Source organism: Saimiri boliviensis, chromosome 10, assembly GCF_048565385.1.
Source record: "Saimiri boliviensis isolate mSaiBol1 chromosome 10, mSaiBol1.pri, whole genome shotgun sequence".
NCBI classification, from domain to species: Eukaryota; Metazoa; Chordata; class Mammalia; order Primates; family Cebidae; genus Saimiri; species Saimiri boliviensis.
The window spans coordinates 27,582,115-27,606,222 of NC_133458.1; the positions used below are offsets into that span (position 1 = coordinate 27,582,115).

Sequence of the window (24,108 nt, forward strand, 5' to 3'; positions counted from 1 at the left end):
TTAGAGGGCTGTCAGTAGTTACATGATTGCATGAGATGTCCAGTTTACATCTATACATGAGTGGGTTTTTTTTTTTTTTTTTTTTTTTTTTTTTTTTTTTTTTTTCTAAATAGTGGCATAGCTACTTTTTGGAAAGAAAAGAAATCTAAGTAGCCACCTTGGAAGGTTATGAACTTACTCTTAAATGTCATTATTGTTTCAAACACTTTCTGTTTGAATATCATAAATGATGGCAAATCTTGATGCTTTGAAGCTGGATATGAATTTTTGAAATGGCTAACAGTCATTTAAGCCCCAAGAATAAGATGAATGGAAAAACTGAATAATATCAATTGGGGTATAAAACTGGCCCTCTAGGCACTTTGAAAGAGTAATTGTAAAACTCCTTTAATCAACTATAACATCGCTGAAATATTTGCATAGTTTTCCAGAGAGACTGCTTTGAAATGAATCACGTTCAAATCTTTTTCTGATTTACTTGAAAATTCAAACTTTTATCTTTTTCATTCAGAAACATTAGTTCCTAGAGTGCTTAGCAATGCTGCTGGCTGTTACTATGTAGAGTTAGGAGAGTGTGATTGGTCAGTGGACTGGTTATCAGAACAGAAGTTGTGGCCCTGCTTCTCCTTGACCATGAGAGAGATACTCAGCTGAACTGTTGTTTCCTTTTCTAAAATGAGATAGTAGAATTAAATGGATTCTGTGTGTTTGATATTGACCAGTGTATTAAAACTCCAGGTACATGGCGTCCTGCTGGACACGAGGAAGGCTGTAGAAGATCTTTACTGGTTAGGAGAGAAAAGGAACGTAAATAAAATACTACCATGTGCTTTAATGGCATGGTTCCATTGTTTTTTAGGAGAGGTGTGAGTCAGCACCTCAATTTAGAAGAGAGAGAGTAAGGAAGAAATAGGCTTCTGCAAGAATTTTTTTTTTTTTTTTTAAGATGGAGTCTCACTCTGTCACCCAGGCTGGAATGCAGTGGCATGATCTTGGTTCATTTGAACCTCTGCCTCCTGCATTTAAGTGATTCTTCTGCCTCAGCCTCCCAAGTAGCTAGGATTATAGGTGGGTGTTACCACACCTGGCTAACTTTTATAGAGATGGGGTTTCATCATGTTGGCCAGGCTGGTCTCGAACTCCTGACCTCAGGTGATTTGCCTGCCTCGGCCTCCCAAGGTACTGGGATTACAGGTGTGAGCCAGTTTTCCCGGCCAATGATCTTTTGAATTCCAGTAGAGAGAAATGAGTTTCTAGTAAGGAAGGTTTTTTTTTGTTTGTTTTTTGTTTTTAAATAGAGATAATGCTATGAGAATATAAGCCATTATTAAAAGCTTTTTTTTTTTTTTTTTTTTTTGAGACGGAGTTTCGCTCGTTACCCAGGCTGGAGTGCAATGGCGCGATCTCGGCTCACCGCAACCTCCGCCTCCTGGGCTCAGGCAATTCTCCTGCCTCAGCCTCCTGAGTAGCTGGGATTACAGGCACGCGCCACCATGCCCAGCTAGTTTTTTGTATTTTTAGTAGAGACGGGGTTTCACCATGTTGACCAGGATGGTCTCGATCTCTCGACCTCATGATCCACCCGCCTCGGCCTCCCAAAGTGCTGGGATTACAGGCTTGAGCCACCGCGCCCGGCCTATTAAAAGCTTTTTTACTGGTGTTCTGAAAATGACATTTTTCAGAATACATTTAAAAATTATATGTCTGGCAGTTGCGGCTTTGGCTGTGGCCTGTATCATTTCTTCTAATCAGGTTCACAAATTTATTGGATACCTACTGCATGGTGGGCATTATTCTGGGTGCTGTAGATACAGAAGCGAATAAATTGCTCTTTTGATACTTTATGTTCTTTTGGAGTGAGAAAATAAATCAAAATTTAAAACTTCTGATAGCTTTATGCAGAGAATTAATGGATAGAATAGCTACCTTGGATCAGATATTCAGGAAGGGTCTGACAAAGTAAATTTAAGCTGAGACTTAAAAAGATTAAAAGAAAAAAAGAAGCCAGCCCTGATCCTCTAAGATCGTGGATAAGAGCTTTCCAGGCAGAAGAAATTTTGAGTACAAAGGCCCCAGCCTGGAAAACTGGGTAAAAAGTGAGGTGTATGACACAGGGGCCAAGCGGCAGGCAGGGTCGAGGTCACAGACTGCTTTGTAGGCCAGATTAAAGGCTCAACCTTCATTTTAAATGTAATAGATCACAAAGGTTTTCAGTAGGGGAGAGAAAGGTCTGATTTTGTTTTTGGGGTTTTTTTTTTTTTTTTTTTTTGAGACTGAGTCTCGTCCTGTCCTGTTGTGTGGGCTGGAGTGCAGTGGCGAGGTCTCAGCTCACTGTAACCTCTGCCTCCTGGATTCTCCTGCTTCCACCTCTTGAGTAGCTGGGATAACAGGCATGTGCTCACCATGTTGGCCAGAATGGTGTCGATCTCTTGACCTCGTAAATCCTCCCATCTGGGCCTCCCAAAGTGCTGGGATTACAGGTGTGAGCCACTGCACCCAGCCTGATTTTGTTTTTTAATGATCACTCTACTCTGTGGGGCAAGAGACAGTGATAGGATAGAAGCACAATTATAAAAGCTTTTGTAACCAGAAATGCTGGTGGCTTAGACAAGGCTGCCAAGGTCAAGAAACTTTGATCTGGACACACACTGCTGCCAAGGTCAAGAAACTGATCTAGACATGCACTGCTCTGAAGAAATGTGGCTTCATTAAGGAAAAACCAAATGGGGGTGGAAGATAAAGGGATAGTCTGTTGTTTGTTTGTTTTTTAAGGCAGAATCTCTTTTGTCCAGGCTGGACTGCTGTGGCATAATCTTGGCTCACTGCAGCCTGGACCTCTTGAACTACAGACATGCGCCACTATACCTGGCTAATTTTTTTGTGCATTTTTTTTTTGTAGAAATGAGTTTCACTATGTTGCCCAGGCTAGTCTTGAACTCCTGGACTTAAGCAGTCTGCCCATCTTGGCCTCCCAGTGTGCTGAGACAATAGGTGTGAGCCACCATGCCTGGCCTGTTTTTAATTTTTAAGTGGAAGATTCAGAATGATTTTAAAGTACTTATTGTAGGGAGATGTTTCGAAGAGGGAGAGTTTGGTGATGCTGGAGTTGGGAAGAGAATCACAGGAGCACCACCATTAAGAAGGAAGGAGGGGGCCGGGCACGGTGGCTCACGCCTGTAATCTCAGCACTCTGGGAGGCCGAGGTGAGCGGATCACCTGAGGTCGGGAGTTCAAGACCACCTCACCAACATGGTGAAACCCCATCTTTATTTAAAAAAAAAAAAAAAAAAAAGAAGGCCGGGCACGGTGGCTCAAGCCTGTAATCCCAGCACTTTGGGAGGCTGAGGCGGGTGGATCACGAGGTCAAGAGATCAAGACCATCCCGGTCAACATGGTGAAACCCCGTCTCTATTTTTGTATACTAAAAATACAAAAAAATCAGTTGGGCATGGTGGTGCGTGCCTGTAATCCAGCTACTCAGGAGGCTGAGGCAGGAGAATTGCCTGAACCCAGGAGGCGGAGGTTGCAGTGAGCCGAGATCGCGCCATTGCACTCCAGCCTGGGTAACAAGAGCGAAACTCCGTCTCAAAAAAAAAAAGAAGAAGGAAGGAAGGAGGGAGCAGAATCAGAACCCAGAGGCCTGGTGTTTCAGAAGAGGGGGAATATTTGTGCAAGCTGTTGAAGCAGGAAAAAGAGTGTGTGTGCAGGGAGGAGTTTAGAAATTTTCATGGAAAATTAAGGGGGCCTGCCAGTTGGCTTTTATTTTCTCAAAGAAAAGGGACAAGGCTATTTATTGAAAGAACTGGAGGAGAGGTTAGGGGAATAAAGGGAGGGGGAAAAAGGTAGGAGGTTTGCGGGATCGTGGTAAAATGTAACACTCATGGGAGCTTACGGGGGCGAGCCACCAGAGAAAGGAGAAGGGAAGATTGTAGGCGATGCCAAGTCCAAGAAAGGCTGTTGAGCATGTTTAGATAAATTGGTATAGATTTGTTTACTTATGTCTCTCCTCCTTGTCAGCTCAGTAGATGTGAGCTTCATGAAGGCAGCCCCTGTCTCTGTTTTACTACCACCATCTCCATCCTCTCAAATAGTAACTACTCAGGGCCTGATACATTGCCTGTTCTGCAGAAGCATATTTGTGTGAGTGAATGAATGTCTACCTAGTGGTACCCTCAAGTCGAAACTGAGCAAATGTGAATGATGCCTCCTCTGGTAGATTTGCTGGATGGGCATTTTGGAAGAGAGAGAACAGAGGATTTGCAGAGGATTGCTTGAGAATGAGGATGGTGATGGCTCTTAAATCTTAAGCTGAATAAGAAGCTGGTGAAGATTAGAGGGTTGGTAGGTGGGAAGAAAATGGGAGAATCTGTGGATTAGAATTAACAGAGGAAAGAATGAATGGTTCCTGGAGTGGGAAGCTTTTGGCAAGGATAGGGGATTGGTAGGATAGGCAGTGTCTGAATTTGTGATTGTGGAGGTAAATATGTGATTGTGGAGGGAATGACAAAGGTCAAGGTATGTCCTGTGGGGCATGAAGTGGAATGGAATAGAAGAGAGGTCATCGAGGAGAAGCTTAAGAAACAGAGACCCAGGCGTCAGGAGTATGGTCTGTATTGTCACCAAAAATGACAGGGGTTGGAGCAGAGAGTGACTTGAGGACCAGCTCGGTGCTGAAGTTCTCAGTGAGAGGAGCCAGTGGTCAAATGGGCCCTTTTACTATGAAACCTGCTGTGAGCAGGCTGTAATGTCTAAATTCACTTACCTTCATCTTGCTATTAGCCAGCGTAAAAATAGTACATTAGCTTTCCCACCCTCTTCCCCAGGCTGCCACCTCTAAGGATAAGCCTGCTTTTGCATATGCATGCTACTATCAGAGGACTTGTCCATTTCTTTCTTGAAGTTGACTTATGCCAGTTTTAATTCTGCCTTTGACCGCTCATTATTTTATAATCTTTCCATTCGCTATTTAAAACTTCCATCAAACTTGCTGCCTAGGTTGGTTCCTACTCTGTAGTGGGTGACCTCTAGCCTCTGAGCTGGTTATTCTGACATCTTTTTGTCATTAAATCTATTTCTTTCCATTTAGGATTTGGTATGATAATGAAAACAAGTATTTTTTGGCTTCCTTTTCTTTAAACTGAAATTCTTTTGAAAACAAAAGCAATGTCTCAGTTCTTTTTAAAAACCTGTTCACAGTTTGAGATTTGCTTGTATTCCTGGTGTTGGTGAAAACTGTGTTGTTAGGTGGAAGTTTAGAGATTATGATAACCAGTTTGCCTGATTTTAAGAATGGAAGAAAATAGCCCCGCGCGGTGGCTCACTTGTAATGCCAGCACTTTGGTTGGCTGAGGCAGGCAGATCACGAGGTCAGGAGATCAAGACCATCCTGACTAACATGGTGAAACCTCATCTCTACTAAAATACAGAAAATTAGCAGGGCGTGATGGTGGGTGCCTGTAGTCCCAGCTACTCGGGAGGCTGAGGCAGGGAAATCACTTGAACCCAAGAGGCAGAGGTTGCAATGAGCTGAGATCATGCCACTGCACTCCAGCCTGGGACAGAGCAAGACTCTGGCTCAAAAAATAATACTAAAAATAAATAAGAATGGAAGAAAATGAGGCTGAGATGTATGACTACTAACTAGTTGCAGAGTCTGGCTTCTGGCTTCTAGTTCAGTATGTATGTGCTTGTGTTTTAACTATACCAAATGCAGTCAGGATGGTTTTGTTTTGTTTTGTTTTTAATCTTTTGCTTGTACATCAAGAGGAGATGGTCTTTTTAGTAGTAAATATGGGGTACGTGTCCTCAGGACGTCCTGGGGCTGTCACAGAAATAGTAAAATATTTAAAAAATACAATAAGTATATTTTTCATTTCCAGTGTGATGAAGTTACAGCAAACATCTCTCTGAATCATAATATCTTCTCATGTTCTTGACATTTCCAAGAGCATTAGCAGATGGACACATAGGATAGATATTATGAGTTTTAGGATGAGGACAGTAAGAAGAAATTACTTATTCATTAAACTTATTAAGCTAATTCTAACATTACTGCGTGCTTACTGTATGCCAGTAACTGTTCAAATGTTTTACATATATTAAACTCATTTAATCCTCATGATGGTCCAGTGATGTGTAGATACCATTATTTAACTTAGTTTTAGGAATGAGGGAACGGAAAGGCAAAGCGATGAAGTAAATTGCCCCAGAGGCTCACACAGTGGCATTTAGGCATTCTAACTGGAGCCTGGTCCTTTTTAAAAAATGTATTGTTACATGAGTTACACAAATATTTGGGGTACATGTGCTATTTTGATACATGTATACAGTACATAATGATCAAATCAGGGTAATTGGGATAGCTGTTACCTCAAACATTTATCCTTTGGAGACCGATCTTTTAACTACAACTCTTAAGAGTGGTAGAGAATTGAACTTGGGTTTTGTGAGTTCAAGTACAATGTGTTCTGTACTGTATTATCCCTGACCATGAAAATAAATACTGCCTGATCCCAACAGTGTGGTTATATGAATGACCAAGAGATTGAAAGATAAACTATGAAAACCAGACAGAAGTTAGTCTTTTAACAATGAAACTATAGGAATTCCTAAATGACCTAAAAATAGAAATCCCATTTGACCCAGCAATCCCATTACTGGGTATATATCCAAAGGATTATAAATCATTCTACTATAAGGACACATGCACACGAATGTTCATTGCAACACTGTTTACAATAACAAAGACCTGGAACCAACCCAAATGCCCATCAATGATAGACTGGATAGGGAAAATGTGGTACATATACACCATGGAATATTACGCAGCCATCAAAAACGATGAGTTCGTGTCCTTTGTAGGGACATGGATGAATCTGGAAACCATCATTCTCAGCAAACTGACACAAGAACAGAAAATCAAACACCACATGTTCTCACTCATAGGCGGGTGTTGAACAATGAGAACACATGGACACAGGGAGGGGAGCACTACACACTGGGGTCCGTTGGGGGGAAATGGGGGTGGGGTGGGGAGGTGGGAAGAGATAGCATGGGGAGAAATGACAGATACAGGTGAGGGGAAGGAAGGCAGCAAACCACACTGCCATGTGTGTACCTATGCAACAATCTTGCATGTTCTTCACATGTACCCCAAAACCTAAAATGCAATTAAAAAAGAAAGAAACTATAGGAAAGTAGGCCAAAGGTTTTGGTCATCCACTAGGTCGGTAGAAGGATTATGCTATTGAAGGATAACACTTCACCTTTTCTTAGTTATAAATGAACTTTTCTTATCCATTTAGCTCATTCCTCAGACTCCATATTATCAGAGAGAAAGGAAGAAACAGAAGAGGACCCTTCGTTGAGTTTAGATCTGGACACACAAGATCAGTTCCATAGTTCCCATGACACAGGGCATTGAGAGAGCGCTCCTTACCTGGTTCCTCACCCAGGAAAAGACAAGCCCGGGTCCATCTCCCCTCAGTTCTCTGAAGAGACTTTTTCCCAGGCACAGGGTCCCTCAGGCAGGGCCTGGCTGTCTGAGGTAAGATGAAAATCTATCAGATTGTGCACTCCTGCACATAGCTGGCCATCGGCTGTCACTAGTGTTGCTGGCACACCCCTACGCCTTACTCAGTTGGAACACCCCAACTCTGGTCAGCCTGTGTGCTAGGAACAGAGATCCATGTTATTACCCTTAAAAAATGTTATAGTCTGAGATACTGCAAGGGAAGATGAAATTCAGTCTTTAATAAGAATATTTTAAACAATTATACCAACTCAAAAAATAGAATTAATTAGCTTGGTTGTGAATAGTCTGCTTTATGTGGGCAGTTGTTCTGAAGATAGATGATCAGAATGACTTAATGTATTCACTTACTGTTTTCTCACAGGAATTCATAAGGTTATAATGAAATTGCATCAGCCATAGCTGTCTGAGCCACCTTAGTCTAGCTAGGCTTATTTTATCCCTGGGATGTAGCTGCTGTTTTGGCTGTTGGTGTTTTTCACCTATTTACCATAGGGTGGATTTACCTTGATTCACAAGTCATTTGTCTAACCTCTCATTTTGTCAAGAAAATTCTAGGTGAAATTTCTGGTGATTGGCCCAAGGTACTTCATCTATCCACAAATTGGATCGTTAATATCCTCCCAAATAAAGGGAACAAAGGTGGAAAATAGATGAGGTTTGGCCTCATTTATTTACATATTGACCCCAATGTCAGAAGTTACTCAGAAGTGTATACAGCTCTGTATAGAGCCCTCCCTGGGACTAGACGCAGTGGCTGAAATAAAAACCAGTTTCAGGGCTGGGCGCGGTGGCTCAAGCCTGTAATCCCAGCACTTTGGGAGGCCGAGGCGGGTGGATCACGAGGTTGAGAGATCGAGACCATCCTGGCCAACATGGTGAAACCCTGTCTCTACTAAAAATACAAAAAATTAGCTGGGCATGGTGGCACATGCCTGTAATCCCAGCTACTCAGGAGGCTGAGGCAGGAGAATTGCTTGAACCCAGGAGGCGGAGGTTGCGGTGAGCCGAGATCGTGCCATTGCACTCCAGCCTGGGTAACAAGAGTGAAACTCCGTCTCAAAAAAAAAAAAAAAAAAAAAAAAAAAAAAAAAAAACAGTTTCAACATGACTTGGCATGATGTTATTTATGTTTGCTGCCTATTAGCCTGTGGGTCATGAGATTTGTGATTCTGGAGCAGTTGAGTATTGGAGTAGAACAAGCAAAAAAAAGGCAAGGCATATTTTTCTATTGTAATCTGTGTTTTTTATTTTTTAAGATACATAATTATAGTTTACGTCAACTGAGTGTAATTTGGATTCCTTCTCCAGAATTATAAATCACCTAATTCCCTTCTGCTATAAGATGCAGGACAGAATTGGTAAGCTTTTTAGCTGGACATTTATTCCTGTTGTCCGATCCTCCCCACCCCCTTTAACAAGTGCTAGAACTATGCCAGAGAATAATTGTCAAAAAAAATTAAAGGAGTTCTGATTTTTATCTGGTCAAATCACTGAAATATGTGATTAGGAAATGTCTGGTAGTGGCTGAGCACGGTGGCCCATGCCTGTAATCCCAGCACTTTGGGAGGCTAAGGTGGGCAGATCATGAGGTCAGGAGATTGAGACCATCCTGGCTAACCTGGTGAAACCCTGTCTCTACTAAAAATACAAAAAAATTAGCCAGGTGTGGTGGCACATGCTTGTAGTCCCAGTTACTCAGGAGGCTGAGGCAGGAAAATTGCTTGAATCCAGGAGGCAGAGGTTGCTGTGAGCTGAGATCATGTCACTATGCTCCAGCCTGGGCCACAGAGCAAGACTAGGTCTCAAAAGAAGAAAAAGTAAAATGTCTGGTGGTGAATAAAATCTTAAATCATGTAGATTAAAAATAACCTGCTACTTCTACTTACCATGTTGCCATAAAAGCAGTTTTCAAAATATGTTCTCTTAAAATATCTTGAAAATAGTTCCTGGTCTAATGGAAACAAGTGTTGGGAAAATTCTCTTGCTGCAGACATATTAGTGTGATGATAGCATTGCCAAAAGGAAGGAGAACATGCCAGGGCCAACACACACAGCCCTGAGAACATTCCTTCTCCGAATTTCTGGCCTGTTCTTTCTCTGTCTTCCCCCTTCTTATCCAGGAGTTCCATTGTTGGCATCATTATCCAGAATGTAAATGGCTTTGCCAGAAACACTGCCCACAGCTTGACTAAGAACAAATGTCAAGGAGATATGCTCTTTTCCATGTATTTGCTTTGGATATTTTTCTAACAATTAAAAAAGCCTGAGGGCTGAGTGCAGTGGCTCATGCTTATAATTTCTGGCATTTTTGGAGGCTGAGGTGGGTGTATTACTTTAGGTCAGGAGTTCAAGACCATCCTGGCCAACATGGTGAAACCCCATCTCGACCAAAAAATACAAAAATTAGCTGGTTGTGGCAATCCCAGCTACTTGGGAGGCTGAAGCAGGAGAATTGCTTGAACCCAGAAGGTGGAGGTTGCAGTGAGCTGATACTAGGCCACTGCACTCTAGCCTGGGTGACAAAGTGAGACCTTGTCTCCAAAAAAAAAAAAGGCCTGGTATAGGAAGAGATCATTTTAGTTTAGAAAGTTGTCTTTTGGTAGAATTGGTCTGGTTTTGTTCATTCCTCAAAGGCAAGGTTATAAACTGTTTCTACCTACTCTGGAAGAGTCAGAGGGTTTGTTTTGTGGCTCTTAATGGTATTTTATCGTGTTGGTGGTTTCGTATGGTATTCTCTAGAATACTTCTGTACCTAAAAATGCTGCCTTACAGAATTAATTTCCTTTAAGGACTTACCCTTAATCTTGGATATTTCCCCTTAATTCTTCTGTTCTCAGAGTACTTGCCATTGTTATTAAATATTAAATGCTAGATTTTTAGAGCTGATAGGGCCTTTAGAAATAGAGCGGAGATTTTGGAGATTGTGTGGTTCAACTATTTGTCTTCGTAGGTAAAGAGACAGACCCCACAAGGCAGGGCCTACCTACATAGTAGAGTTGGGGCTAGAATCATGTCCCTGTTTAGTACTTTGTACTTTGTGATGTGATTCTGCCCTCTGTCCTAGTGCTAAAATGGTGTTCTATACTTCGCAGGGGCACTGGAGACTAAGCTCCAAACCATGTATTACTAAAGTGTATGTTTACCAAGTCCTTTTTGGTTCTGTTATGTATTCCTGTATTCAACCAAGCCAAATCTAGATTTAATTGAAAACTGTATAGAAACTGTTAATTCCGTGGCTGGGGGTGGGAGTGACTCATGCCTGTAATCTCAGCACTTTGGAAAGCTGAGATGGGTGGGTCACAAGGTCAGGAGTTCCAAGACCAGCCTGGCCAACATGGTAAAATCCCATCTCTACTAAAAACAAAAACAAAAACAAAAAAACAAAGAACAAAAATTAGCCAGCTGTGGAGGTAGGCGCCTACATGTAGTCCCAGCTACTTGAAAGGCTGAGGCAGGAGAATTGCTCGAACCTGGGAGGCAGAGATTGCAGTGAGCCAAGATCACACCACTGCACTCCAACTTGGACGACAGAGACTCTGTCTCAAAAACAAACAAACAAACAAAACCAGACACCTTAGTCTTTCAGAGACCGTTTTGATAAACATTTAAAGCTTACCATAATTATTTTCTTATTTTCTTGACCTAACACCTTTAGATGCCCTGTGGTATGAGCTTGTTGAAGTGTAATGCCCCTGTAGGATCCCCATTCCATTTTGCTTGAGGTCTGCCATTCCCCAGCACTCAGGTGCTCTGAGCTGATTGAGCTGTTCCCCAACTAGCCTATTTTAGGACACAAGCCATTTGTTAAACAAGCCAAAGACATGTATATGTCACTGTTCCAGCATAGTCTCAGTACCCTCCCCACATCTACCTCAGAATACCATCATCCTTTAAAGGGCCCTGAATGCTGATCACCTGTCTGACCTTACTTCTCATTTTCTGCCCCTTGCTCAAATACCTTCAGTTTCAGGAAAAACCTTCGGAGTGTCAGGCAAACTCCTAACATGCTTTGCACTTGGCTGTTGCCGCTATGTAGACCTCCTCTCCTCTTGGTACCAGGTGACTCCTCTTTTACCTCCTTCAAAGCAAGTCACCTTCTTAGGAAGTCCTTCCCTGACCATCTGATTTAAAATTGCAACCCCCCCCCAAAAAAATAAATAAAATAAAATAAAATTGCAACCCCACCCCACGCTTTCCATTTCTGTCCCCCTCCTTTGCTGTGTTTTTCTCCATAATCCTGGCAACCTTCTAACATAAGACTTACTTTTTCTAAAGACCTCTCTTTTTTTTTTTTTTTTTTTTAAGACAGAGTTTCGCTCTTGTTACCCAGGCTGGAGTGCAATGGCGCGATCTCGGCTCACCGCAACCTCCGCCTCCTGGGTTCAGGCAATTCTCCTGCCTCAGCCTCTGGAGTAGCTGGGATTACAGGCACGCGCCACCATGCCCAGCTAATTTTTTGTATTTTTAGTAGAGACGGGGTTTCACCGTGTTGACCAGGATGGTCTCGATCTCTCGACCTCGTGATCCACCCGCCTCAGCCTCCCAAAGTGCTGGGATTACGGGCTTGAGCCACCGCGCCCGGCCTGAGTGTTGATTTTAAATAAAATGGTTGGTTTTACTGACATAAGATAGTTCAACACTAGTTATTGTTTGTATAATTAAGTCTATTTTAGAATGTTTGATACTATGTATAACATTTTTTTTTCCCTCGGGAGACAGTCTACCTCTGGCTTCCAGGCTGGAGTGCAGTGGCATGATCTCAGCTCATTCCAGCCTCCACCTCCCAGGTTCAAGCAGTTCTCCTGCCACAGCCTCCTGAGAAGCTGAGACTACAGATGCCTGCCACGTGCCTGGCTAATTTTGGTATTTTCACTAGAGATGGGGTTTCAGCATGTTGGCCAGGCTGGTCTCAAACTCCTGACCTCAAGTAATCTTTCTGCCTTAGCATCCCAAAGTGTTGGGATTACAGGCGAGAGCCACTGTACCCAGCTGATACTGCGTATAACTTTTTATTTGAAATTTTTTTTACTTTCAACTATTAAAATTGCACATTGTAGAAATGTCGGAAAGTCAAGAGTACAAGTAGAAATAATGGGAGAATACTGCAAAGATGACAGCCATCGACACCTGTTTCCTTCTAGCCTTTTCCCATTGCTGTGATCCCAGTTCTGGTTCAGGTGTGGTGGTTGGGGGAGTGATGAGATTTGAAAAGTTCAATGGATAAAATACTCCCCCCACTAAGAATTCTGCACTGTTAACATTTGTACTTACTTGCTTCCAGTTTCTTAATTTATGTGCATGTCTTAAACAGAGCAAATAACACACAAGCACATTGTCCCTTTTTTTTTTTTTTTTTTTTGAGACGGAGTTTCGCTCTTGTTACCCCAGGCTGGAGTGCAATGGCGCAATCTCGGCTCACCGCAACCTCCGCCTCCTGGGTTCAGGCAATTCTCCTGTCTCAGCCTCCTCAATAGCTGGGATTACAGGCACATGCCACCATGCCCAGCTAATTTTTTGTATTTTTAGTAGAGACGGGGTTTCACCATGTTGACCGGGATGGTCTCGATCTCTTGACCTTGTGATCCACCCGCCTCGACCTCCCAAAGTGCTGGGATTACAGGCTGAGCCACCGCGCCCGGCCCATTGTCCCTTTTTAAAAGGATTATATTAATAGCGTTAGATAAAGTCATTTTTTTAAAAGACAGTCTTGCTGTGTTGTCCAGGCTGGGGTGCAGTGGTGTGATCTCGGCTCACTGTGGCCTCTGCCTCCCAGGTTCAAGTGATTCTCCTGCCTGAGCCTCCCAAGTATCTGGGACTAAAGGTGCACACCACTATGCCCTAATTTTTGTTTTCTTTATAGTAGAGACAGGGTTTTACCATGTTGGCCAGGCTGGTCTTGAACTCCTCAGGTGATCCACCTACCTCAGCTTCCCAAAGTACTGGGATTACAGGCGTGAGCAACCGTGCCAGGCCAGATAAAGTCATTTTTAACCAGTGTTTCCCATTATGTTTCCTATTCCTATAATGACACGTGGCCCTGTGCCCTAACTGAAACAGTTACTTTTGGAAATTTGGTATATGTTGGTTCAGTACAGTTTTCCCTACTTGTTACCGTGGAGAATAGGTAGTATTGCTTTGTTTTAGTTTATTTAAATATCAGGCTGTGAATATAACATCCTGCAACTTAAAAAAACAAAAACGAAAAAAACCCTCAGCTTTAGAGCTATACAAGTTGATACATACTGATCTACTTCATTACCTTTGGCTATACAGGACTCAAGTAGATGGATGTACTCCCCTTCATCCAGCCCTATCCCATTGACAGTGTTGAATTTGGCTCTTGGCTTTTATAAATAATATTGTAGCAAATACTCTCATGAGTCATCTGGGACATGTATATTAGTATTTTTCTCAAGTTATGTAGATTTTTTTACCCTAATTTTTCTTCCCTTAATATTAAAATGTGAACATTTCCCATTATTAAAATATCTTCATAAACCACATGCTTCTTAAATATAGACTTTGAAACATCTTTAATTTCCTTAATGAAAAATTAATATTGGACCCAAAGCTTTTTTTTTTCATCAGAGTAACTTATACATCACATGGGCCCTCTTGATTATAGTAGATAGAACTGTATGCTGTTTCAACACAGAGCATCTAAAAACAAAAGTTAAAAGTGTGAGTGACTGGAGCGGTCTAAGACTGGAATACTTGAGACTTGGTATTCTTGCCCGTTTTCTAATTCAGGGGAAGTTTCTCAGGTTTTTGGAGACAATCTCTGTAGTGCCTTACTTGAGGCTCCTCCTCCAGTACCATTTCTCTGCATCTTCCCTGACTCTTCTTGTATGTATTCCCCTCACTGTGTCAATACTTTGTTCAGATTGCAGTTATTTCTTGATGTCTCTTGTTCCACTGCCAGTGACCTGTTCAAGAACACTGTACTGTCTGTCTGTCTTTTGTACCCTATCCAAGCACAATGCCTGTGGTATAGGTGCTGACCAAATATATTCTGAATGAAAGAGTGTGGGGATGGGGTGAGGGAGGGTGGGGATCGGAGATAGTGGTGGTGATACTCACCTTAATAAGGAAGTTCAAATATTGAAAGTGCGGAACAGAATGAGAGTCCTAAAAGGAAAGGTAGTGATGAGGATGACAAAATGACACCTTTGACAATGGATCTCTGCTTTAGAGTATTGCCATTTGCATATATACTAAATCACTGGTTTTTAGAGAAAAAAACGAATTTCTCCTTGAAGTTTAAATGGTCATATAGCTATTAAAATGTGTACTTGGTTCGCTAGAAAAAAATTTTAAAACTTAGATCTCCAACAGATACAGCCAACTGAGAGAATTTTTTTTTTTAAACTCCTGCTTCATTTCTTGGTTGCCCCAATTTTAATCAAAACTGGGTTTCCCTGAATGAGTGGACTAATGTTAAAGGAAATATTTCAGTCACTGTTCTTATGAAATCCTTTGTGGTTTGAAGTGGTATTCCTTTAGCATTTCAACAGTTTCATTCATGTTCCGCACACGGTGTAACGAATGATACCCGTAAGTAAGCTTCAGAAGGAAAAGTTCAAATGCAGAACCTCCAGATTTAAAGCTTGAACAATAAAACTTTTGGGAGGAAGAGTCAGAGTGAAGTTTTCTTAGCTTTTATCATGACCCTGGTTATGAATCATTTAGTAGTATAATTTCTCTTTGGGCAGTAGCTTCATAGCTAAGAAAAACAGTTGCTTTAAAGATTGTTTTGCAGAAGAAGCTGCATTTCGGCCGGGCGCAGTGGCTCAAGCCTGTAATCCCAGCACTTTGGGAGGCCGAGGCGGGTGGATCACGAGGTCAAGAGATTGAGACTATCTTGGTCAACATAGTGAAACCCCGTCTCTACTAAAAATACAAAAAATTAGCTGGGCATGGTGGCGCATGCCTGTAGTCCCAGCTACTCAGGAGGCTGAGGCAGGAGAATTGCCTGAACCCAGGAGGCGGAGGTTGCAGTGAGCCGAGATCGCGCCATTGCACTCCAGCCTGGGTAACAAGAGCGAAACTCTGTCTCAAAAAATAAAAAAAAAGAAGCTGCATTTCTCGTTTGTTAATAGAATGCTGATGTAAATTAATTGGAGCTATCAGGAGAATATTATCAGTAACCAAAGATCTAAGGTTGAAAGTAGTGATTTATAAGTCTTGCCACCTTTTCCCAATACCAAAATTGTTTCTAATACTGAAATACTTTGTTTTCTGCGTACTTTTTGCTGCTAATTAACATCTCTTTTTACAGGATTCATGAATAAAATTTTCCATCCCAACATTGATGAAGCGTAAGTAACTATTTTTAAATGTTTAAATTTTAGCAGGAACTGCTCTTGATTAACGTTTCTCTGTCTTTCTGTTATAAAAAGCCTCAGTGACCTTTTTGGACCTTCTCAGGAGTTAGGACTGTACGAATGGTCATGTAAATGATAGAATCCAAAGGATATGAGGTTTTCAGTCACTTAGTTCACATTCTGCTATTGTACCACTTAATTTTTTCCACTGTTGTGACTGGATCTTTCATTTTCTTGTTATTCCACTAACAGTAGTAATGTTCCACATCTCGTTTCTCTTTGTGTAGACACAATTCAGAGATCTGCTTTCAATCTACAGATTATTTTCAGACCTTATAGTATTTTCTCAATTCTTGAGAGTAAGGCAAAATGACTGTAGTTTTATTTCAGTTAATGAATCTTATTTATCCCTTTCTTTCATTCTAATATTTTTAGTGAGACTTAAAATATTCTAGCATACCATGTTTTGTACTTCTAGTGCTGTTTAGAATATGATTGTTTGGGACACAGTTTTAATTTGTCATGGCACTAAGTTTTACTGTCTCTCACGCATACCTAACAGGTTTTTCTGAACTTTGTGTGAGCAGGTTCTATGTTTATATACATCATGCCCCTTAGTCCTTTAATATTAATATTTTACGTTATCCTAACAATGACATTCTCTTATATATCCACAGTATATAGTTGTGAGATTCAGGTTTTTAATGTTAATGCAATACTTTTTATTTAATCTACTGCCATATTCTAGTAACTTACTTTTAGTACTTTTTTCTTTCAGTAAAGGATCCAGTCTAGAATCATACATTACATTTAGTTGCTGTGTTTCTTTAAACTATAGGCCAATTATTATTATTATTATTATTATTATTATTATTATTATTATTTGAGATGGAGTTTCGCTCTTGTTACCCAGGCTGGAGTGTAATGGCACGATCTTGGCTCACCGCAACCTCCGCCTCCTGGGTTCAGGCAATTCTCTTACCTCAGCCTCCTGAGTAGCTGGGATTACAGGCACGCGCCACCATGCCCAGCTAATTTTTTGTATTTTTAGTAGAGACGGGGTTTCACCATGTTGACCAGGATGGTCTCGATCTCTTGACCTTCTGATCCACCTGCCTCGGCCTCCCAAAGTGCTGGGATTACAGGCTTGAGCCACCGCGCCCGGCAGGCCAATTATTTTTTAGATTGTTCCTCAATTTGGGTTTGTCTGATGTTTCCTTATTACATTCAGGGCATGAACACACTTAAGGCCAGAAAACCACAAAGTGAGATTGTGACCTTCTTGAGGTATCACATTCGGAGGCACACGAGGTCTGTCTGCCCCTTGCGTTCTCAGCACCTGGTTCAGGTGTTGTCTGGTTTCTCCATTGCATAGTTACTATTTTCCCCTTCCAGTCTGTAAGGAGACACATAAGACCTTGTACTATTCTGTTGCTCATCATACTTTTCCCCAGCTGGGATTCTTTTTTTCACAGATCTATTAAAAGTATTTCTCTTGATAAGTAAAATCAGTTGCCAGATACATGCAGCTAACTTTCTAATTTTTAAAAACATGCCATTCTTTCCATCTGTTTCAGGTCAGGAACTGTGTGTCTAGATGTAATTAATCAAACTTGGACAGCTCTCTATGGTGAGTTTGGCCATGGAATATTTTTTGGAGATGTTGAGACATTGCCTAAAAAATTGTTGTTGGGCTTTGCTTTTCTGGTTTAAGATGTTTCATTGGTAATGAGAAGGGATTTTTGAGGGACTGACTGGGAAAGTTTAATCATTGGAGAAAAAATTTTCTCTTAAGTACAAACCAGTTTAGCTGTGAAAATTTAAAATAATCATTTTAAACTGTGTGTATAGTGATACATATACACACACACAAATATATGTGCAAACATATGTGTGTATTCAGAAGCACATAATATATACATATTTGCATACATATAATACCTTTTAGTTTTGAAAAAACACTTAGGTGAAATGAAAAATAAATGATGTAGTAAGAGGTTTTAGGGGATCGTTGTTTCAAAGGCCAAAACCTCCTGATGAAGGAAGAGTAATTTAGCCTTACCTTCAATGCTGAAAGTGACACCCCATCTCTGACAGTGAATCAACAGATGAATTGCCCAGCTCTTCAAAAATACTATGCTGAATATCACAGAGAGTTATAAAGAGTATCAGGCCTTCCCTCCTTGTCACCTGGTTTGGGGAGCTGATAATATTTTAACATACAGTCATCCCTTGGTATCTGCAGGGGATCAGTTCCCAGACCACCTGCAGATACCAAAATCCATGCTTACTTAAGTCCCGCAGTCATCACTGCGAAACCCACTGACTTGGAGGGCTAGCTGTGTTTATTGAAAAACCACATGTGAATGGACCCATGTTCAAGGGTCAGTTGTCTATTTGAAGTTAATTAGGGATACAACAAATAAATCTGTTTTTCCTTCCACATGTCCAAATCCTCTGGCTTCATAGAGTCTCCCTACTCCAGTGTTCCTATCCTGTACACTTCCGCTGATTCTCCAGCTGGAAGTAATCTCTGGATACCATTACATTTTATAGCTCCTTTTTTTATGGCCCACTTTTACTTTCTACTTTGTATTTGTTGTTTATGCCTTTTTTTTTTTTTTTTTTTTTTTTTGGTGCTACTCAATTATTTCCTAACTTAAGGGCCATCAGATATGTGTCTGATTCATCTGTAAGTTCCTGGACTCTTGTCACAGTGCCCTTCACCAATATGGGTTGAAAGAATGAATGGTACAGGTAACAGTTGCTGAGAGGCACAAGAAAAGAAGGGAAAGCTCAGTTGAGGCAGAGCTTAACCAGGGATGGCTCCTTCTTGTCGAAGACTTGTGAGACCCTTTAATAGTCTAAGGTAGGTAAGACTTCTTAGTCTAGCCACAATCTGCAAGTTACCTTTGACAGATATCTTTGAACTAGATTGGTAAATGAGAATCACAGAGGAAGATTGGTCACCAGCAGAACACAGTTAATCCCTGCCCCCAGCCGATTGTGCCATTCAGAAATTATTTTCTCTACCTTAATGTTCTCCCCTGATCTTTGTGTGGTTGGCATCTTCTTCACTCATCTCACACATCACTTCCTCAGAGCAGCCTCCATTCCCAGCCAATCTCTGAAATCACACCCCTCCATAGCACAGCACTCTGTTGTATATATATTTTTTTAATTTTAAAATTATTTTTTAATACATAGAAACAGAGTTGTACTCTGTTGCCCAGGCTGGAATGCAGTGGTGCAATAATAGCTCACTGCAGCCTTGAGCTCCTGGGCTTGAGCGATCCTTCCACCTCAGCCTCCCCAGTAGCTGGGCTAGTACCTGGTTTTAAATAAGCTTCTAAAACTGGTATTTGTTTATTATTTATCTTATCCTCTTAGAGTGTAAGCACCAAGAGTGGGGACTTTTTCTTGTTCTTGTTTCTCTCTCTACACACACACACACACACACACACACACACACACACACACACGACTAAAACAATGCCTGATAGATACAATAATGGTTCAACTGTTGTCTTAATGAGTGAATTAATCATGTTTAGCAAGAGAGTTTTAGGGGAGATGATGGCACATAGTTGAGGCAACAAGAAAGAACATATACCGGTCGATTAAATGGATTCCTTTTAAGATGGTTTTTTTGGTAAAAATGTCTCATGGCAGGCTGCCTGGAATATCTGATGTAATGATGTGTTTTCTTAAACTACATTCACATTTTAGAAATGTACATATCAAAATACTGCAAGCTGGTTCCAATTACAATGAAGTAAACTGAAGTTTAGTTTTGTTAAAGCTTTTACCATTGACCAGAAAAGCTTTGTAGATGTTTGCTGACTCTCAAGTACCTCATGTCTCAGAACAAATTTTAAAAAAAGTAAGTTTAATTGAATTATAATTCACAAGCATGCAACTCGCCCATTTAAAATGTGTAATTCAGTAGTTTTTAATATATTCAATTATATTCAGCCATCACCACAGTCAATTTTAGAACATTTTCATCACCTCAAAAATAAACTTGTACCCTATAACTATTCCCTACTTACCCCCACCAGCTCTAGGCAACCACGAATCTGCTTTTTGTTTCTGTGGATTTGTCTATTCTGGACACTTCTCAGAAATGTAATTATATAATATGTGGTCTTTTGTGACTGGCTTTTTTCACTTTGATGATGTTTTCAAGGTTGATCTGTGTTGTTGCATGTATTGGAATTTCTTATGGCTGAATAATTCATTGTATGGATAAGCCACATTATTTGTTAGATAATAGACATTTGGATTGTTTCGGTCTTTTGGCTATTATGAGTATTATAAACATTTGTGCCCAAGTTTGTTTTTATTTGTTTGTTTGTTTTCTTTGAGATGGAGTCTCAGTCTTGCTCTGTTCCCCAGGCTGGAGTGCAGTGGCGTGATCTCTGCTCTCTGCAACATCTACCTCCCGGGTTCAAGCGGTTCTCCTGTCTCAGCCTCCTGAGTAGCTGGGCTTACAGGTGCTTGCCACCACGCCTGGCTAATTTTTGTATTTTTAGTAGAGATGGGATTTCACCATGTTGGTCAGGCTGGTCTCAAATTCTTGACTTTGTGATCTGCCCCTCTTGGCCTCTCAGAGTGCTGGGATTACAGGCATGAGCCACCATGCCCAGCCTTGTACACAAGTTTTTATGTAGGCATGTTTGCATTTCTCTTGGGTATATAACTAGGAGTGAAATTACTGGGTAATATGTTTAACTATTTGAGGGCTGATAGACCACTTTCTAAAGTGGCCAACATAAGTAAGACTTCATCACATTGGCCGGGCATGGTGGCTCACGCCTGTAATCTCAGCACTTTGGGAGGCCAAAGTCGGGGGATCACCTGAGGTCAGGAGTTCAAGACCAGCCTGGCCAACATGGTGAAACCCTGTCTTTAATAAAGAAATAAATAAATTAAAAGATTTCATCACATTTATAAAACGTTAGAGTATGTTCTTACATTAGCTTGCAAAGCATTTAATAAGCAGCAAGAGTTAAACCATGTTGGTCCAAGTGAACTGAAAGCAGACTGCTGTGTTACTTACATGTGTATGAGTTATTGAACATGTTCCATAATACAGGAGTGTGAGCACACTAACAGGTAAGTGCAGGAAAACAAGAAATATTTTCAGAGCATAGTCAAAAGTATACTGAGCATGGGAGAATTGTTTTGACATTTTTCTCAAAACAAACTGTTTCTCAAGAAAATTCAACATTTCTTTCATGGAAAGTTTTAGGAACAGGTAAATACAATTATATAAAGTACCGGTAGACTATGTTCGTTCAGATGACCTTGAAGTGTTTTTTCAGACTTATCTGATCTTGAGATCTGAACTGAATTTTTATTACAAACTGTTAAAGCCTCTGGCATTGAAGGTTAGTTCATAATTGGTGAGTTCTGAATCACTTCATTTCCTGCAGTGGTTCCTGAGAGAATCTCAGTTCAAAGGACTGCCCCCGCCCCAGGCACCCCCACCCTGCCAAAAAAAAAAAAAAAAAAAACTAACACTAAATAACTAATAGGAGGAAGTTGGCATGTCAACATAAATATTCAACTGAAAAGCAAAAGGCTAAGCCTGGCACCTAAAACTTGTTTCAACATTTTCCTCTGCTGTATAATACGATGAGGGAGCAGGGAGTGGATTGTGAAATTTCCTACCATTCACCTTGCCCCAGGGCATGTACTGTGCCATGGCTATATGTATTTGTAACATAACAACAATTCATAGTTGAAATTTCAGATTTACATTAGTCATAGCCTGATACTAAACAGCATTTATGTTAGCGGTAAATTTAGTCCTGTATCCCCTCACACTCCTCCCTGCCATTGATTTCTGGTAAGCCAGTTGACTCATTGCTTCTGTTGTCATCCTGTTATCTCTTTGCCAAGTGTATGTGCAGTTTGTTTATTCAGAGTTCAAAATGTGGTATAATTGTGGTTTACTCACCCAGTAATTTTTAATTGTATACTATTTAACCTTGCAAGAGAGCTAATTATAGTCAGGAATCGGATTAATTTTGTAAAGATGCTTGTCATCAGTATGAAGTTATCAAGTATGAAGTTATCTATTGTTATTCTTGTGACATTAAATGGAAAGTAGCAGATGACAAAATTGATTCATTTTGGCTTCCTGCATGATAGCATCTTTTTTTTGCATCCCTTTCTGCTCCTCCAGACAGCAGTGACAAAAGCTCTGAGAAACATAAAATGTAGCCAAGGGGATTTGGATTTCCATTTCAAAACAAATTAATTTTAAGGACTGATAGGAGAGTTCATGAAGCCACAGGTAGCTTTTTTTTTTTTTTTTTTGAGACGGAGTTTCGCTCTTGTTACCCAGGCTGGAGTGCAATGGCGCGATCTCGGCTCACCGCAACCTCCGCCTCCTGGGTTCAGGCAATTCTCCTGCCTCAGCCTCCTGAGTAGCTGGGATTACAGGCACACGCCACCATGCCCAGCTATTTTTTTTGTATTTTTAGTAGAGACGGGGTTTCACCATGTTGACCAAGATGGTCTCGATCTTCTTGACCTTGTGATCCACCCGCCTCGGCCTCCCAAAGTGCTGGGATTACAGGCTTGAGCCACCGCGCCCGGCCACAGGTAGCTTTTTAAGCTCTCTTCTATTTTCCAGTTTCCATTTTTTCCTCCAAAATATATTTTATCCGTAGTTGGCTTATCACCCTGCACTCCTGGGGCTCAGGTACCTTCACTGCAATACAGCTTTAATCTTTCTTTCATCCCACCCTTCTGGACCAAGCATGCTTGATCCTTGCAAATATGTTTCTCTCTCCAGCTTTCATTTTACTCATTCTTTGACTGACTTGGTAAGTTACTTATATGATGGAGTAAGTTCTGGAGAAGTGAGGCGGAAGACAATTTTCTTATAAAACTGGGTGGTTTACATTTTCCCCCTTAAGGTTGCTAGCCAGTGGACTGGATACTTCTACTCTTACTTTGCTGGGGAGAAAAATCAACATTTGGGAAATGTCTTCCCCTATAGTTATCTGGGGAGTTAGTAATAGCAAATGAAATTGACTACAACAGAAGGAATGCTTCAAGTACTTTGAGATTAGGCAAGAGTTACAAAATTTCTTTTACCAGGCGTTTAGAAATTTAAAATACAAATTTAACATTTATTCCATCCCCTTTTCAGTCTGATAGTCTGTGAATCTTCCCAAATAATTCAGATTTTGGCAGAAGGTGTATCTTAAAATTTAATGCTTTATGTTGGATTAGTGTATGCTGTTTCTAAACATTTTAGTGTAATTACACAGATAAGAAATATATGTATGTGTCTGCACAGCTGATTGACTGGCCAACTACTATTTGAACAGCTTGAGAACTTCAGTATTGATCTGGCATGTTGAATCACAAGCATCATCCTGCCTTTGGAACAGCAGGATGTCATTATTTCTAGGTAGAGGCCAGGTAGAGCAATTCTGTCCAGTACTATTGGGATAATGTCACCTGTTGTACATAGAGAAGAAATATGCTCAGTTGTGGATTTGTGCTTCAACAGTACTTAGCTCCATGACCAACTTACTTTATCTGTCTGCCTGGAAATCTTCGGACGCAGTGTTCATATGTCAGGAGCCTAATTATATACATAAAAATAGAGTCTCCTGGCTTTGAACAACTTAGTGGAGAGTCATTAAAAAATATCACGATCACTGGCGGTCAGCTTTAAAACCATGGAGTGGTCCAGGCATTTTGGACCGTGGTATGAGCTAGCAAGGAAGGGTATGGCTCTGAAAGGTAGCCACAGCTGTGTTCTGCTTTCACAGGGGCTCTAATTTTAGGGCTCGTTTCATTCTTGTTTATATGGAAATGCAACTTTGATATGTTTTTTCCTCATTTGCTTATGATTATTGAGTTAGAGATAAAGTCTTCCCCGTGTATAGACACTTGGCATGTAATTGCAGGAAGTTATCTCTTATCTTTTCCAACATTAACAACAACTAAATTATTGTCTAGTAATTACAAGCTTGAATAGCAAGTTTTAGTATGACAGTAAGAGTATCCAGCTAGCTAATTACACATTAACTGCCCTCATTTCTGGAAGGTTAATAATAAATCCTATTACCACGTTTTAGCTTACAAGCTCTTAAGGTAAGCAGGGTCATAATAGGTTTGAACTAGAATGAATGACCTCTAAAAAACAAGTAAGATGTGAATTGTTTTGAGATTGACAATGCAACAAGAACAGTGTTTTTGATGAACAGGAGCTTGTTTCCT

General features: G+C 40.8%; 1 protein-coding gene across 2 annotated transcripts in view; it reads left to right on the forward strand.

Annotated features, from left to right (window-relative positions):
• UBE2H (ubiquitin conjugating enzyme E2 H) overlaps positions 1-24,108 on the forward strand; it is a 124,972-nt gene that overhangs the window by 77,920 nt on the left and 22,944 nt on the right. Inside the window, exons 4-5 of one of the 2 annotated variants that reach the window (XM_003921004.4) lie at positions 15,813-15,852; positions 17,436-17,488. The exons of the other annotated variant lie outside the window; for it this stretch is intronic. Coding sequence (XP_003921053.1) covers positions 15,813-15,852; positions 17,436-17,488 — 93 coding nt within the window. The remainder of the gene's footprint in view (positions 1-15,812; positions 15,853-17,435; positions 17,489-24,108) is intronic. 2 annotated transcript variants of the gene reach the window in all.